Source organism: Mus caroli, unplaced genomic scaffold (genome assembly GCF_978045245.1).
Source record: "Mus caroli unplaced genomic scaffold, Mus_caroli_1 scaffold_19, whole genome shotgun sequence".
Classification (NCBI taxonomy): domain Eukaryota; kingdom Metazoa; phylum Chordata; class Mammalia; order Rodentia; family Muridae; genus Mus; species Mus caroli.
The window spans coordinates 72,133,119-72,147,564 of record NW_028227274.1 but is presented as its reverse complement, the minus strand read 5'-3'; the positions used below and the strand labels follow the sequence as shown (position 1 = coordinate 72,147,564).

Here is a 14,446-nt window from a genome sequence, read left to right as displayed (position 1 = left end):
ACCTCAATAGTACCATTAGAAGACCAGTTCTGCACAGATACTGCTGTTCAGTGGTTTATGTGGTTTGTTAGCATCAGTGGTCCATGGCGGATGTGCCCAAGCTGTGTGGACTCCACACCATGAGGGCCAGAGTCTTGGGAAGGCTTTCTGAACTCCACCTCCCCCTACCTTGTCAGGAGCTTCCTGGGCCAGGGCACCCAGGCCTCTCATTGCTAGACGGCGCTTTTTAGCATTAGGATCCCGGGCTCTTTCTGCCAAGACGAAAAGCACATTCTTCAAAAGCTCCCGCTTCTGCAACCTCAGTTTCCAAGAGACCTGGGTAGTCAACAGTGCATTAAGTCAGAGGCTGGTGAGATGCCTCAGTTGCTAACGTGCTTGCTCGTCAAGCATGGAGACCTCAGGTCAAACCCTCAGCACCCACATAAAGTAGCATCATGGAAATCAGACCTCAGCACTGGGAAGACAAAGAGAGAAAGAACTTTCAAAGTTCACTGGCCAGATAGCCTAGTGGAACCAGTGAACTCCAGTCCAGTAAGAGTGCAGGGTAAGTGGGGAGATATTGACATCTGGCATGTCCTTACATACACACACACACACACACACACACACACACACACACACACAGGGGGAGAGAGAGAGAGAGAGAGAGGCAGAGGCAGAGACAGAGTCAGAGACAGAGACAGAGTCAGAGACAGAGACAGAGACAGAGACAGAGTCAGAGACAGAGACAGAGACAGAGGCAGAGGCAGAGGCAGAGACAGAGACAGAGACAGAGACAGAGACAGAGACAGAGACAGAGACAGAGACAGAGCAGTGAATGGTGTGGTCACTGCTTAGAGGAAAGGTGGCTGTCCTTGAGAGCCGGTGTATGCTGCTCTGTAATTTGTCCTACATGAAGAGTTCCCTAGTCCCTCTTCTGCTTCCAATCCATCTCATTCCTCTGCTGGACTCTTAGCTAAATAAAACCAACAGCATGTTTGCAGGACACCTGATTTATCCAACTCCTCTCTTCCAATTCTCTCTTGATACTTCTGCAGTCCCGTAAGTGTCCCTGCATCTCCATCCTGCAGTGTGACAAGTTCTAAGAGACCTCTCTCCATAGTCACCTTCCTCAACCCTTCACTAACATGTGAGCCGATTGCAACATCTCAACAAATATCAGTTACATGTCTGCAAACATTCCAGGACATTTGACGGTTGCTCCAATTTTTTAATTCATGCATCTGAGCAATGAAGAAGAAGAGGAGGAGGAAGAGGAGGAGGAAGAGGAGGAGGAAGAGGAAGAAGAGAAGGAGGGAGAGGAAGAAGAGAAGGAGGGAGAGGAGGAGGAAGAGGAAGAAAAAGAGGAAGAAGAAGAGGAAGAAGAAGGAGAAGAAGGAGAAGAAGGAGAAGGAGAAGAAATAACTCAATGGGGGAAATACTGTGCTTTTATGCAAAATCCTACACTTCCAAAACTAAACTAGATCAAGATATGGGCCACCTTTCCACTGAGCAGATGGGCTGCCTCGCTGGTGAGCCATGGGCACCCATGCCAACAGGGCTCTGCTGTTCTTCAGGACACAGAACAAGGCAAACCACATTCGAGTCAGACCCCAGATGATGAAGGATCCCACCAAGGGGACAAGACTCAGTGATGAAGGTGTCAGATGAGGGCTCAGTGGGCAAAGCATTTCCCATGCACGCATGGGGACCTAAGTTTGAGCCCCACATAAAGACGGGCACAATATCACTTGTCTATAATCCTAGTTACCTTGTGGCACGATGTGGGGGAGGGGAGGGATCCCAAGAGAAGAGAACCCCTGTCTCAGAGGAGGTTGAAGGTAGGACAGACATTAAAGGTTGTCTTCTGACCTCCGTGTGTGCACCATGACATGAGAGCATCTGTATTCACACTGGAATGGACACATGCACACACACACACACACACAGAGAGAGAGAGAGAGAGAGAGAGAGAGAGAGAGAGAGAGAGAGAGAGAGCGCAGGTATGGATGCAGGGTCCAGATCCAGTAGCTCGATCAGCACAGTGCACGAGATGCTGTAACTCTTTAGCATCATTGCTATTTCCAAGTATTTATCACAGTTCTTGATTGTTTTGTTTGTTTGTTTTTCAATTTTTGAGTTAGCAGCAGGCTTCTCACTGTCTCACAATCATCCTCTTATCCCAGCTGACAAAACTGTCATCACACAGCTTCCAGAAGGAACCCAGGCAGAGCAGCACTAACTACTGAGATAGCAGGCTCTCCCATCTTACATAGTGGGACAGGACGTCATGTCTGACCTTGGAAAGGAAGGATAGCAGTGGTGTTCTTCTCTTCTTGGACTGGGAAGTAGGGGTGGGGAGGGGCTGGTTCGGGATTTTCCGCGTTTGTTCCATGAAACTAAAAAGAAAGAAAAAAGCGAAAGAAAGTCATGAGGCGAGCTCCAGACAGTCATCTGAAGTGTCGCTGTCAATCAGCCTCTCTGCTCACCGTGCAGAATGCACCCTACTGGGGAAGAATGCAAAGACAGTGGGAGCCTTCCACCTTGCTAAGGAACAGGAGCCACAGGACAAGGTCAGAAGCTCAGCGAGACAGACCGAGGGGAGCAGAGGCTGACCTCAAACTCCCAGCAATCCTCCTGTCTCTGCTTTTTGAGTGCCGGAATCAAAGCTATGCACCTCCACCCTCAACTCCAGGTGTGCGTAATAAGCTACTTGTTTGAATAGGGTGTGAGGGTCAGTGCTTCTGTAGTGGCTATTGCCTTTGAGTGTTCTGCAGTTTATAGACGAGACCCACGAGTGTCTACAGGTGGTTCTCATCTCTGGAGATACCAGAAACACCTACAGCATTTTTAAAACCCAACGCCCTGGCTGCCCTAGGTCAAGGTTGTCAGCCTCTCTGGAAGTGGCCTTAGCATCAACCATTTTTTTTTAAGTTGGCCGCACAACCAAATAGACAATCACTGAACAAGGGTGACCAGTGACCAGACACCCATCTTGGTTTGCCTGAGGCTGAGGAGTTTCCTGAAGTCAAGGGGCCCAGAGAAAACTGGAGCACATCCCCACCTGACAGATCCCAGTTCTCTTAGGCAGCCATGCACTGGAACATCTGGTTCCGTTGGCTGTAGAGGTGGGTGAGGATTCATTTTCTCTGCCATCTTTGTTTTCGAGCACATTTTCTTGGTCAGAAAGCACTAGGAAGTCATGAATGTTTCTTGTACCTACAGGTAGGTGCCCAATAGCAACAAAGAGAGAAGCCATTTCCTCCAGAGATGATGTATTCTCAGATGGGTTGTCTAATCTCAAATTGTCAGCCCTGGATACATATGCATGAGCAATGTAATGGATAATGTGTGTGTGTGTGTGCGCGTGTGCGTGTGCGTGTGCGTGTGCGTGTGCGTGTGCATGTGTGTATATGACAGCATTCATTGGAGGAGGGTGGGGAACACGAGTTGAGGGGAAGGGTGGAAGCGATATAGATGCTGATGCTATGTTTATTCATGAAATTGTCAAAAAATTAACTTTAAAATCTCTTTACTAAAAATAACTTTATCTCTTTACTCTTTAGCTTCTGGACCCAATTTCTCCTTTCTCACTGCTCAGCAGACCTCCCTGTACCTCTTGTGATGGAGACTAAAACCAAACAGCAGAAAAACTGGGGATAAAGGAGATGGCTCAGTCGGTAAAGTACTTGCTGTACATGGTGAGGACCTGAGTTCAAATCCAGATCCCCATGAAAAAGCTAGGCATGGCAGAACTCTCCTATAATCCCAGTGTTGGGGAGGCAGAGAGAAGAGCATCCCTGGGGCTTGCTAGCCAACAGGTTAGCAAATTGGTGAGTTCAAGGTTCAGTTTTTTTTAAAAAAAAAAAAAAAGGGGTCCCAAAAAATAAGGTAGAAAACAGCTGAGGAAGACACTTAATGCCAATGTCTTACTTCCACTTGTGTGTGTGTGTGCGCACACGTGCGTGTGCGCGCGCGTGCACACACAGAGTAGTCTCCCTTTGCATCACCCACACATGCACACATGCACACATGCACACATGCCCCCCCTACATGCACATGTCAGTCTCTCTTTGCATCAGTCACCTGACTGACCGTGAGTCCCTCTGTTGAACTGAAGGCACCCCCCTGGGATTTTACATTGTCCAGTGGTTCTCACACTTGAGCATGCATCAGAACCACTGAGGCGAGCATATTAACACACACACACACACACACACACACTGCAGGCCTTACCCTCAGAGTTTCTGATTCTGCACACTACAACAGGCAGACAGCCAACTAACCCGCACTTCCAGTAAACTCCCAGGAGGTACTGAGCTACAGTTGGCCTGGGGACCACACGTTAGAACCACCTTAATACAAGAAAGAGATCACAGCATTGAATGTCTGCTCTCCTCCAGAATAAAGGACTTGTAAACTCATACTGAAGCAAAACGGAAAACAGTCACCACAAAAAGAAGTGTGTGGTTGCTTCCAGGGTTCCCTTCAGGCCATGTGATGTTCAAATAGAACCTGCTACTCCTTGGGTGAGATTCTCTGGATCAGAGTTTGACAGATACCTGAGGACAGCTACCATCGCTTTAAAAAGCTCATGTCTGATAGGCTAGGGCTGTGATAGGCTGAGGAGGCCATGGGTCTCATTGTAAGGCAGCTGGCATCTGCATTCCATGGCAAACTAGATCACGCCTGGAGCTGCTCTCCATTTGGCAAGAAAACAAGCTGCTCCTTGTTTCCTATGCTCAACTTCTTTTGCAGGATTAACAGAGCCACAAAGGAAGCTAGCCAGCGAAGGGAGCTTTCCCCCAGCTTCAGACACCAATCACCAAGCCTGCTCCTAATAGGCAGGACTAGAATTCAAAGTCATAGTGTAGAATCCAAAATAAATTCAAGACCACCCAGCCCCTTTCCCTCTGAAGGGACTTTCCAAACTATACTAGCAGGCCAAGTACAGAGCCAGATAAGGAAGCTGGCTGACTTAACAATGTGGAAGAAGAAGAAGAAGAAGAAGAAGAAGAAGAAGAAGAAGAAGAAGAAGAAGAAGAAGAAGAAGGAGGAGGAGGAGGAGGAGGAGGAGGAGGAGGAGGAGGAGGAGGAGGAGGAGGAGGAGAAGGAGAAGGAGAAGGAGAAGGAGAAGGAGAAGGAGAAGGAGAAGGAGAAGGAGAAGGAGAAGGAGAAGGAGAAGGAGAAGGAGAAGGAGAAGGAGAAGGAGAAGGAGAAGGAGAAGGAGAAGGAGAAGGAGAAGGAGAAGGAGAAGGAGAAGGAGAAGGAGAAGGAGAAGGAGAAGGAGAAGGAGAAGGAGAAGGAGAAGAAGAAGAAGAAGAAGAAGAAGAAGAAGAAGAAGAAGAAGAAGAAGAAGAAGAAGAAGAAGAAGAAGAAGAAGAAACCATAAGGGCAGGCAGAGTGAGGGACTAGGCCAAAGGTGGTCACCCTATGTAAACCAACCAATGCCTGAAAGGGCTACTTGCTACACCAATTAGAATAAGCCAGCTAGCTCTGTTTGCCTAAATCTGCCCCTTACAAGGTATAAAAAGTGTGTTATTTGTTTTTTTGGAGTCTCTCCTCTTGCCTGCATGCCGGGGGGTGGGGGTGTGTCAACGCATTGGATCAATAAAATAAAAAAGAACCTCTTGCAGTTTGCATTGATCTTGGCCTCTGTGGTCTTTGTGAGTGAGGGTCTATTGGCAGACTCCGACAATAGAACATTTGCAAGCAGGGCAAAGTGAAGGGGCCTTGAGTGGCTTCTCCTGGAAGATACAGGACCCATGGTTAGAGACTCTCACGTGGCTTCCTTCTCTAACTTAATTCTTGCTCTAGCAAACCCTCTCCAGAGTTTCTGCTTCCCCTCACAAGAGGAAGGCTGTCGTCTCTGGCCCACTGACAGGCTGCCTTCCAGAGCTCATCTTAACCTTAAATGCAAACTTGAAAGTGTCCTCCACATTATTAAGGGAGCTTTTGATTTCAGCATCCCTAGGACTTGTCAGGCTCCCAGCCCACTGCAGAATTGCTGGACCAGAATTCGCTGCTTTTCCGGAGGTCATGAGTTCAAATCCCAGCAACCACATAGTGGCTCACAACCATCCATAATGAGAAAAAGATAAACCCCATGGGCTGGAGCGAGCAGGACCTGGAATGAGCCGGGCCAAGCAAAAGGAAGAAGGGAAGGCGGGGGGAGGGGGCAGATTTTTTCCTTTAAAAAAATTTTTTAAAAAGCAAAACAACATCTGTAAACCTAGCATTCAGGAAGCAGAGGCAGGGGGATAGCTTGTGTAAGATAATGAGTTCCAGGGCACCAACCTGGGCGACGTGGAGAGACTCTGTCTCAAAATAAAATGAAGTTAAACAAATGAAAAGAATAAGCAGACGCAGCATGGTGGGGCCCAGGTGCACTCAAAGCTTTCAGGCAGGAAAAGCAGAAAGGCCACATGTTCAAGAGAGCTCTAGGCTTTAGCAGAATACCTTGTCTCAAAAAATTAAAATAAGTAAAGGAAACTTGGAGTTAAATGGGCCGCAACCCTCTCCGGTACCAGCAGCATCCTATGAGACCTGCACACGCCCTCAGCACCTCAAGCTTCCTTCCAACAGCTGTGAGCTTTATACCCATTCCTATCAAGACAAAGAATGGAGGAAGTCTCCACCTGTAGCCACACAGGCTGCCTGGGAGGAACAGGGTGAACCAACGACGGATGGATACAAAATGGAGTCCTGGTCACTTGACTCTAAACAGTCATTTCCTGCTAGAGGTGGGCTTTCCTATTGTGCTTAATGTAGACCCAGGCTAGGGGGCTGGGGAGGAGGAGGAGGAGGAGGAGGAGGAGGAGGAGGAGAAGGGGTCTGAGGATCTCAAACTGCAGGCAGAAGTCTGACAGATCATTGTTTGGTCCCTTTACATACTGCTTAATGCATCTCTCCACCTCTAGAGCTGTGCCCTGGTTCAGCGTTTTTTCTATCCTCAAAGTCATCGGCATGCCATGGTCCTACCTGGTCCTAGAGAAAGGCCACGGAGCAAGGGTACTGGAAGCTTTTCAAGCTGTATTGTAACACCCGGACACCCTTACAGACATAAATCCCTCAGGCTTAAATATTAACTCAAGACCATCCCTTCGAGTAATGAAGGCACGAGGTGTATTATAGAGACCCAGATTATAAACAGTTCTGGTTTTCCTCATCTGAAAACTGAAGAGAAAAGAATAGCTGAACTGCAAACGACCCTTTGAACTCTGAACTCATTAGCTATGGAAATAATATGCATAGCTACCAGCAGTATATGGGGCAAAACAGGTCAGGCACTTAACTGTGGGGCAAGAAGAGCTGCGTAGGCAGACCCCTGTATGATTCAGGCCAAAGGTTAACTGTGATTCTCTGAGCCCTATGCAAACTTTGCCACCCACAGCAGTGGCGACAAGCACTCACCCTTTGTCTGCTCCAGGGTGGGAGCACGCATCTCAAGAAGCCATTCACAGCTGTACCCGTTACTGCAGCTGTGAAGTTAATTAATTAGTGGAGGGATCAAACATCTGTATGAGGAAAGGACGTCATTTCTCTGAGAACAAAGTTAGGTGTTTGGGGGTGACTTCACTGTAGGAAGCAGCTCAGATACTGCTGTGCCGTTAGGCATACAGACAGAGAATGTTTGAGGAAAACCATGATTTCAAAACAAGGTTGTGGGTAATTTCGCAAGGGCCTTTACATTCTTGCTAGAGTAAAATAAACCAAAGCTAAAAGTGACAAAACATGACACGTGCGGCTTGCCTAAGAAAACAACTCAAAGAGCCAACTAGTAGATTAAAATTCAAAGAAAAGGCCCTGTCCTGAATTAGTAGGACAGCTGTATTTCAGGTGAAGTTGTGAAGTGTCTCTAGTTTAACTGACTTCTTTATTAACTAAATCGAGCCCCACCAGCTCAAAGCAAAGAATTTGTATCATATTTCATGAATAAATACTTTAAGCTTTTTTAAAGATTTATTTATTATTACATGTAAGTACACTGTAGCTGTCTTCAGACACACCAGAAGAGGGCATCAGATCTCATTACGGGTGGTTGTGAGCCACCATGTGGTTGCTGGGATTTGAACTCAGGACCTTCGGAAAAGCAGTCAGTGCTCTTACCGGCTGAGCCATCTCGCCAGCCCATCATCTCACATTTTCTTAATGAAACAGGAAGTTTTCATTATCTTCCTCTTAGAGAAAAAAAAAAAAATCCTAGAGTTTAGGATAATATCAAACAACTCAGCCAAAGAAAAGCAACAATGGAATTCAAAATTCTGAACTGGCCACGCCTGTTTTTCATAAAAACAAAATCAAAACAAACAAACAAAAAAACAAGAAAACGTTTTAACTTCCAAACAGCCCTGGAACTTGCAATCCTCTGGCCCACCCTCACTCAGGAACTGAGGGTCATAGTTGGGTACCACCACAGCAGGCTACAGTCTACCTGTTTTTCATCGGCCCTGACAACTCCCAGTGAGCTGACCAAGCAAGCGAACTCTTTAGTCTGAAGCATCTTTATATACACTAAAACTCTCCGCAAAAACCACAACGATCTACAACCCATCTATTGACCGGTTGATATAGTTTACTAATAGGAAAAAAAAAAAGGTAATAAATGGCTTCCAGATCAGTTGTTGCTCTATTCCATCTTTCCAAAGGAAACATCACAAGATAGCAAAATTCTTGGGATTCAATTCCCTCCAGTGCCAGTGGCCAAAGCAAGGATGGATGTGGGAACTGGGCACCTGAACTACTGCTCAGTGTGGGCTGCCCAGCCTCGGGTCACCTTACCTGGCTCACGTGAGGAACAGGTTTTGGGGCTGGAGGCTGGTCCTGGGTCCCTCGGGAGGCACGCTGTTCCTCCAGCTGTTCGGGATTGGCCTCCAAATGTGGTGAGTCAGCGAGATTTTCCCGGTCCTGGTTTCCTTACATACAAAAAAAGAGAAACCAGAAGGTCCTCTCGGAATTTGGAGACAGCAGAGAACAGAAAAGTGGAACAAAAGGAGAGAGGATCCGCGAGTACGAGGTGGTGAGGTAGGGGAGGGAACTGTCCTCCAACGACACCCACAAGGTTGTCGTTCGCCCACCCAAGATGCTGCGCCTTTGTGCACCACACTGCCGAGGTGCCTCCTGCCTGCTGCTTGCTCTTCCTGCCCCTTAACTTATCCCTCCTGTCCGGTCTCTTGCACACTTTCTCCAGAAAGAACTGCAATTCTGAAGACTTCACCCTTGCCAAGACACGCGTTGCCCGGCGTCATTTCCCAGAACTGCCAGTAGATGGCGCCATCATCCCAGTTAAGGCTTCCAGGGCTCTGGCCTCCTCTCCCCGACATAATCCTGTTAGAACAGCATTTAATCTAAGAGAAGCATTTAATCTAAGGACTGGACTTTGTCCCTATGCCAAGCAGATTCGTTGTGACTGACTGTCGCACTAACAGGTATTTTAACTGCTAACACAGGTTCCTGTTCAACAAACGCCAAATATCCCGAAAGGAGCGATTCAAACATTCGACAATTTAAATCATGGATTAGTTAAAAACCGAATAACGAGGCCTCTTCTGCTACCGCAGCCTTTCAGAGCTTCCCTCCGCGTCGTTTCTCCTTCCCTGAACTCTGCCGCCGTGTGAATGAATCTTCACATCAATAAATATTTATTGACTATTGACTGGCCCTGTGTGGGATAAGGAGGGCAAAAAGATCTAGAAAGGGCAGGGTTGAGAGGGAAGCAGTCTGTTTTCACATTTGAGAGCCTGTTATGCTATCAGGTAACATTCATGAATAGGACTGGAGAAATGGCTCAGAGTTTAAGAGCACTGACTGCTCCTCCAGAGATCCTGAGTTCAATTCCCAGCAAACCCCATGGTGGCTCTGTAATGGGATCTGACACCCTCTTGTGGTGTTAATAGCTGTAGTGTACACATATACATAAAATAAATAAATCTTTAAAAATTATAAAACAAAAACATTCACGAATACTTTCACATGCCAGTATTTAGAGTAAATACTACATCAGTTATCCCAGTTAATTTGAACACCAAAGCAAGGAAACAACATCTCCTTATCCTTGGTGGCAGAGTAAGAGCTAGAGTTTAGACTCCCTGTTAGGACGCTGCTGTGAAAAGGGCCAGCTTAGAAAATCCATTAGGAGCTGGGTGGATAAATATAAAGTACATGGTGGGAGAGTTGATGGTTCAGAGTAAAGAGAAATGAAGATCAAATAAAACCAACCCTTTTTGGGGCTAGGCTTTGAGAATACACAGTTGACCTTTGAGATGCAATTTCTTCTTCTTCTTCTTCTTTTTCTTCTTCTTCTTCTTCTTCTTCTTCTTCTTCTTCTTCTTCTTCTTCTTCTTCTTCTTCTTCTTCTCCTTCTCCTTCTCCTTCTCCTCCTCCTCCTCCTCCTCCTCCTCCTCCTCGTCCTCTTCCTCCTCCTCCTCCTCCTTCTCCTCCTTCTCTCCCTCCTCCTCCTCCTCCTCCTTCTTTTTTTGGTTTTTCGAGACAGGGTTTCTCTGTATAGCCCTGGCTCCCCTGGAACTCATTCTGTAGACAAGGATGGCCTGGAACTCAGAAATCCACCTGCCTCTGCTTCCCAAGTGCTGGGATTAAAGGCTTGTGCCACCACTTCCTGGCAAGATACAATTTCAATGGGATAAGGACAGAAAATAGCACAGGAAGATGTAAAGGAACTTATGTATGGCATGGTTGGAGGGCTCCTCTAGGGAGCAGAGCAGTGTCTCTCCCCTTGCCTGAACCTAGGAACAGACATAGGAATAAGGGAAGGCATGACTACGTGGCATCTGAGCCCCTGTGGATTTGCAAGCTCAGATCTTCCAAATTAGCCTCAGTCTTTTCAGTGAAATCTGCAAGAATAGGGATAGATTTTAAGGGCATTATCCAGATGCTGAACATGTAGTGCTATAACTGACCCACAACTGGGCAGGATTATACCGGGAACAGGGGAAGCCAGTGGAGACAGGGCTGTTCTGGGGAGTGTGACTGGAGATTGCAGACCGGAAATGAAGTTTACAGCCCCGCACGGACACAGACACAAGAGGAGCAGTGTTCCTGCCCATGATCAGCAAGCTCTCCACCACTAAGCCATGCCTCGAGCCGCAGCTGGTACTCTATTTATAACCCCTTCTTTCTAATGATGCCCTGTATCCACATTTAAAGACATTTGCTAGCGAATAATGACCTCTCTGTTGCCAAATGGGAAACCTATTCTGCATTGCTCCTTTGTCTGCTGAAAGCCACAAAGGGAATCGGGGCTGAAACTAAAAGCCCTTCTCTGGAAGCCTACAGATGCCTGCGGTAGTCTCACCCTGTCACCTGAACACAGTGGTCACAAGGACATGGGTATGAGTTGTACTCCAGAGGGTTCTAAGCACAGTACATGCCGACTCTTTATCAAGACACGTTGTCCCAAGAGAACCCAAGCCTCCCCTTCCTTAGCCTTAGGCCACCATAGGATTCTGGGAATTCGAGGAGCCTCTCTAAAAATCTTGACTGTCACTTACTGACATGCAGATAACATGCTGTCCTTAAAAGAAAATATAGCACACTGTAATTACTTAATTATTTAATAGCTCTATTTTTATTCTCCGTTGACATTTTCATTTTGTCAGAGACAAAACGGGTCCTGATGCCACCAGAAAAGTCAGCCCCCAAAGTCATTCTTTCTCCTGCTGTTACTGAAGAAAAAAAAAAAAAAAAAGCAAAGCAAATCAATAGACTGCTCACTTTTCCGTTTAGACCCGTGAAATCGGGAGACGAATGACCCATCAAAATGGCTTCTCTTTAGTTCAGCACTGACAGGAAGTGCTTCCTGTTTGAGTGTGCAGTGTCCAACCAGAAACTCGTCTGAAAGGAGGGACTCGGTCTTATTTCAGGAAATGCTGAGCCAACCCTCGTCAAAGATTTTCACTCCTAAACAGAGGGAAGTGGTGAAGGCAGAGCCCTTGCCCCAGTTCTCCTTCATGCATGATTCATTCTCCCAGTGTTTGTCTGATCCTGCTTCTATTACCAGATGTTCAGCAGGCAAAGCCAATACTCACCCTGGCACTGAAAACCCACCCGGAGAGGACTGACGATGCTCTAAGGCATCCCTGTCAATCACAAGGGGAGAACCGCAAGAGGCACAAGGGCGGTGGCTCAGAAAACCCACTGTAAAGGAAGGCCTCCCGCATCTGGACTGACCAGACAGAGGGCACCATGAAAAGACATGCAGGCCCAAGCCAGAGGCTTCCCTACCCAAGCCAGCCAAGTCACTAACCTAGGCTGGCCTCTGTGCTCCTACCCTGCTGCCTGAATTAATGTCAGGGCCACCAGTAGCAGATGAACGTCCTTGGGAGGATCTTCCCAAATGTGTCCCCGTCACCTCCCACTGTCCTATGTAAGTGTCCTTAGTAAGAAAGGAATGGTCATATTGCTTCCAACATGGAGTAAATGCGGGCCACAGACAGACAGACATACTGGGCTTCAAATATGCCTCGGCCCACCGATGCAGGAGTCTTTTGTGGCCCTCGTTTCTGGCAGATAAGAGTTCTACAAACTGAACAGGGAGCTGCTTTCTGCTGTGTTTCTAACCTCTCTTCTTCCTTCTGCTTTCCTGCCCCTCTTGCTTGGTGGCCATTGTTAATGACTCCCAGCCCTTCCGTTGATGTCCCCTTTGACCCACATTGCCACAGGAACCGAGAAAGTCAAACCTTCCCCTTAAGGACATGGGGAACTGCCAGGGCCACTGAATTATCTGTGTTTAGCAATTCACCAAATGCCTAAGAGTTCTTGCTTTGCAATGTGCTCTCTGTCACCTCGACAGGTGGACAGGGCCAGACAGCAAGGTTGGCACAGAACCCAGAACTCCAGAAGCCCAAAGGAGCACTTAGTCGCTGGAGCAGCAATGATCTTACCCACCCCACTCCCGAGATCTTCGGACATTGAGCATATCCAGGTGAACAAAGCCCCCACTGTGTGCACTGTTCCTCCTACATGTGGGCTTCGCTGCTTCACTGAGATGATCTTCACTGTAAAGGGGCAAGCTGCTCCTGTGGTAGAAGAGGAGGTGGCGTAGGGGGAAAAGGGACATCCCAGAAGGAACATGGGGCTGGGGAATCAAGCCAGCATATAATAAACGTAAAGGACAGGTTTGAAAAGAGAGTATTGGGGATGTAGCTTAAGTGGTAGAACACTTACCTGGCATGCCTGAGGCCCTGGGTTTGCTCCCCAGTGCTAGCAGAGAGGGTAGAAGGAAAGAGAGAAGGAAGAGTGAGAAGGAAGGAGGGAAGGAGGGACAGGGAGAGAAGGGAGGAGTTTGAGTTTCTTACTCCCACAACACCTCCACTAGACCTGTTTCCCAGAAGAAATTCTGAACGTACACAGCCATTTCTGTCAGTCCTGATTAAATCCTTATAGATCAGCAGCCTGTGTGGTACCACAGGTTGAACAGAACAGGTAGGATCCAAAAACTGGTCCGAGCCGCCTTACCTGGGCTATGCAATGAGGAGCCTGGGGCGTCTGGCTTTCCCCTCTGCACTCATCCTGATGAATGGCGAATGCAGCTAACTGGGAACACCCGCTATCCTTCAAGAAAGCCCCTAATCTGCAGTGAGCTGTATTTTGTCCTTGGAGATGAAACATTGGGCAGATTAGAGAGGTACACAATAGGGGCTTTTGTAGACTCTGCCCCTGCTCGTTGCTGAAGATACAGTACACAGCTCTGCAAACTCTGAAGGCTCTTGTGGTGTGTGTCTCTGGCTGCCTGAGCTGGCTGCCAGCTGCTCTGCTTTTCTGTGGGTCCCCGGCAATGCCAACAGCAGAGGGGCAGCCACAGCTCTATCCCCATGCAGGTTCTCCTATGCCTTTACTGCCCCAAAGTGCTCTCCGTAGGTGATTTTGACCTTCCAACTTTGAGGGGCTCTCTGCCTGTGTGACATGTAGGGAGGTAAAGGCAGTGTGAGTAGTGGATTCCCTGCACCCAGAAGCTCAAAGTTAGCTAATGGTACTGGGATCTTGGGGTTCAGTGTCCTCTCCTGCCTTGACCAGCTGTTCACTAAGGGCAGAGTCTCTCGCACCGTCTCCCCACCTGGCCTTCTCTGTCGCCGTCCTGGTTTCTCTATTAAGTTTGCTTTGAACAGCACTTAACACAGCCCTTTTGTTTTTTAAATTATGAAATTACATTGATTGATTGATTGATTGATTGATTGATTGATTGATTGATTGATCTGGGGCATGTGTGGGGTCAGTAGACTTGGAGTCAGTTTTATCCTTCGTAAGGATTGAACTTAAGTCATTTTGCTTGGCATCAGGTGGGCTGCTTTTACCCACTCAGCTATCATTAAAACCAAGCCTGGTTTTAGTTTCTGCACACAGAATCTCATGTAGCCAAGGCTAGCCTCAAATTGACAAATAACACCTGCCTCTTTCTCTCTCCTCTTCCTCTTCCTCCTCCTCCTCCTCCTCCTCCTCCTCCTCCTTCTTC

The 14,446-nt window shown here is 47.6% G+C and overlaps 1 protein-coding gene across 6 annotated transcripts in view; it reads right to left on the bottom strand.

The window, feature by feature from the left end:
• The window catches only part of Mro (maestro), a 22,470-nt gene extending 8,959 nt beyond the window's left edge, over positions 1 to 13,511 (bottom strand). For 4 of the 6 annotated variants that reach the window (XM_021150832.2, XM_085833527.1, XM_021150834.2 and 1 more), the window contains exons 1-4: positions 13,453 to 13,511; positions 8,761 to 8,894; positions 2,279 to 2,378; positions 169 to 315 (exon numbers count right to left, since the gene is read on the bottom strand). In XM_021150832.2, the coding sequence (XP_021006491.1) occupies positions 169 to 315; positions 2,279 to 2,374 (243 nt within the window). In that variant the 5' untranslated portion in view covers positions 2,375 to 2,378; positions 8,761 to 8,894; positions 13,453 to 13,511. Of the gene's footprint in view, positions 1 to 168; positions 316 to 2,278; positions 2,379 to 6,960; positions 7,030 to 8,760; positions 9,183 to 13,452 lie in introns of those variants that run through there. The other 2 variants (XM_029471778.2, XM_029471779.2) reach the window with 2 other exon arrangements.
• Positions 13,512 to 14,446: the final 935 nt, after the last annotated feature.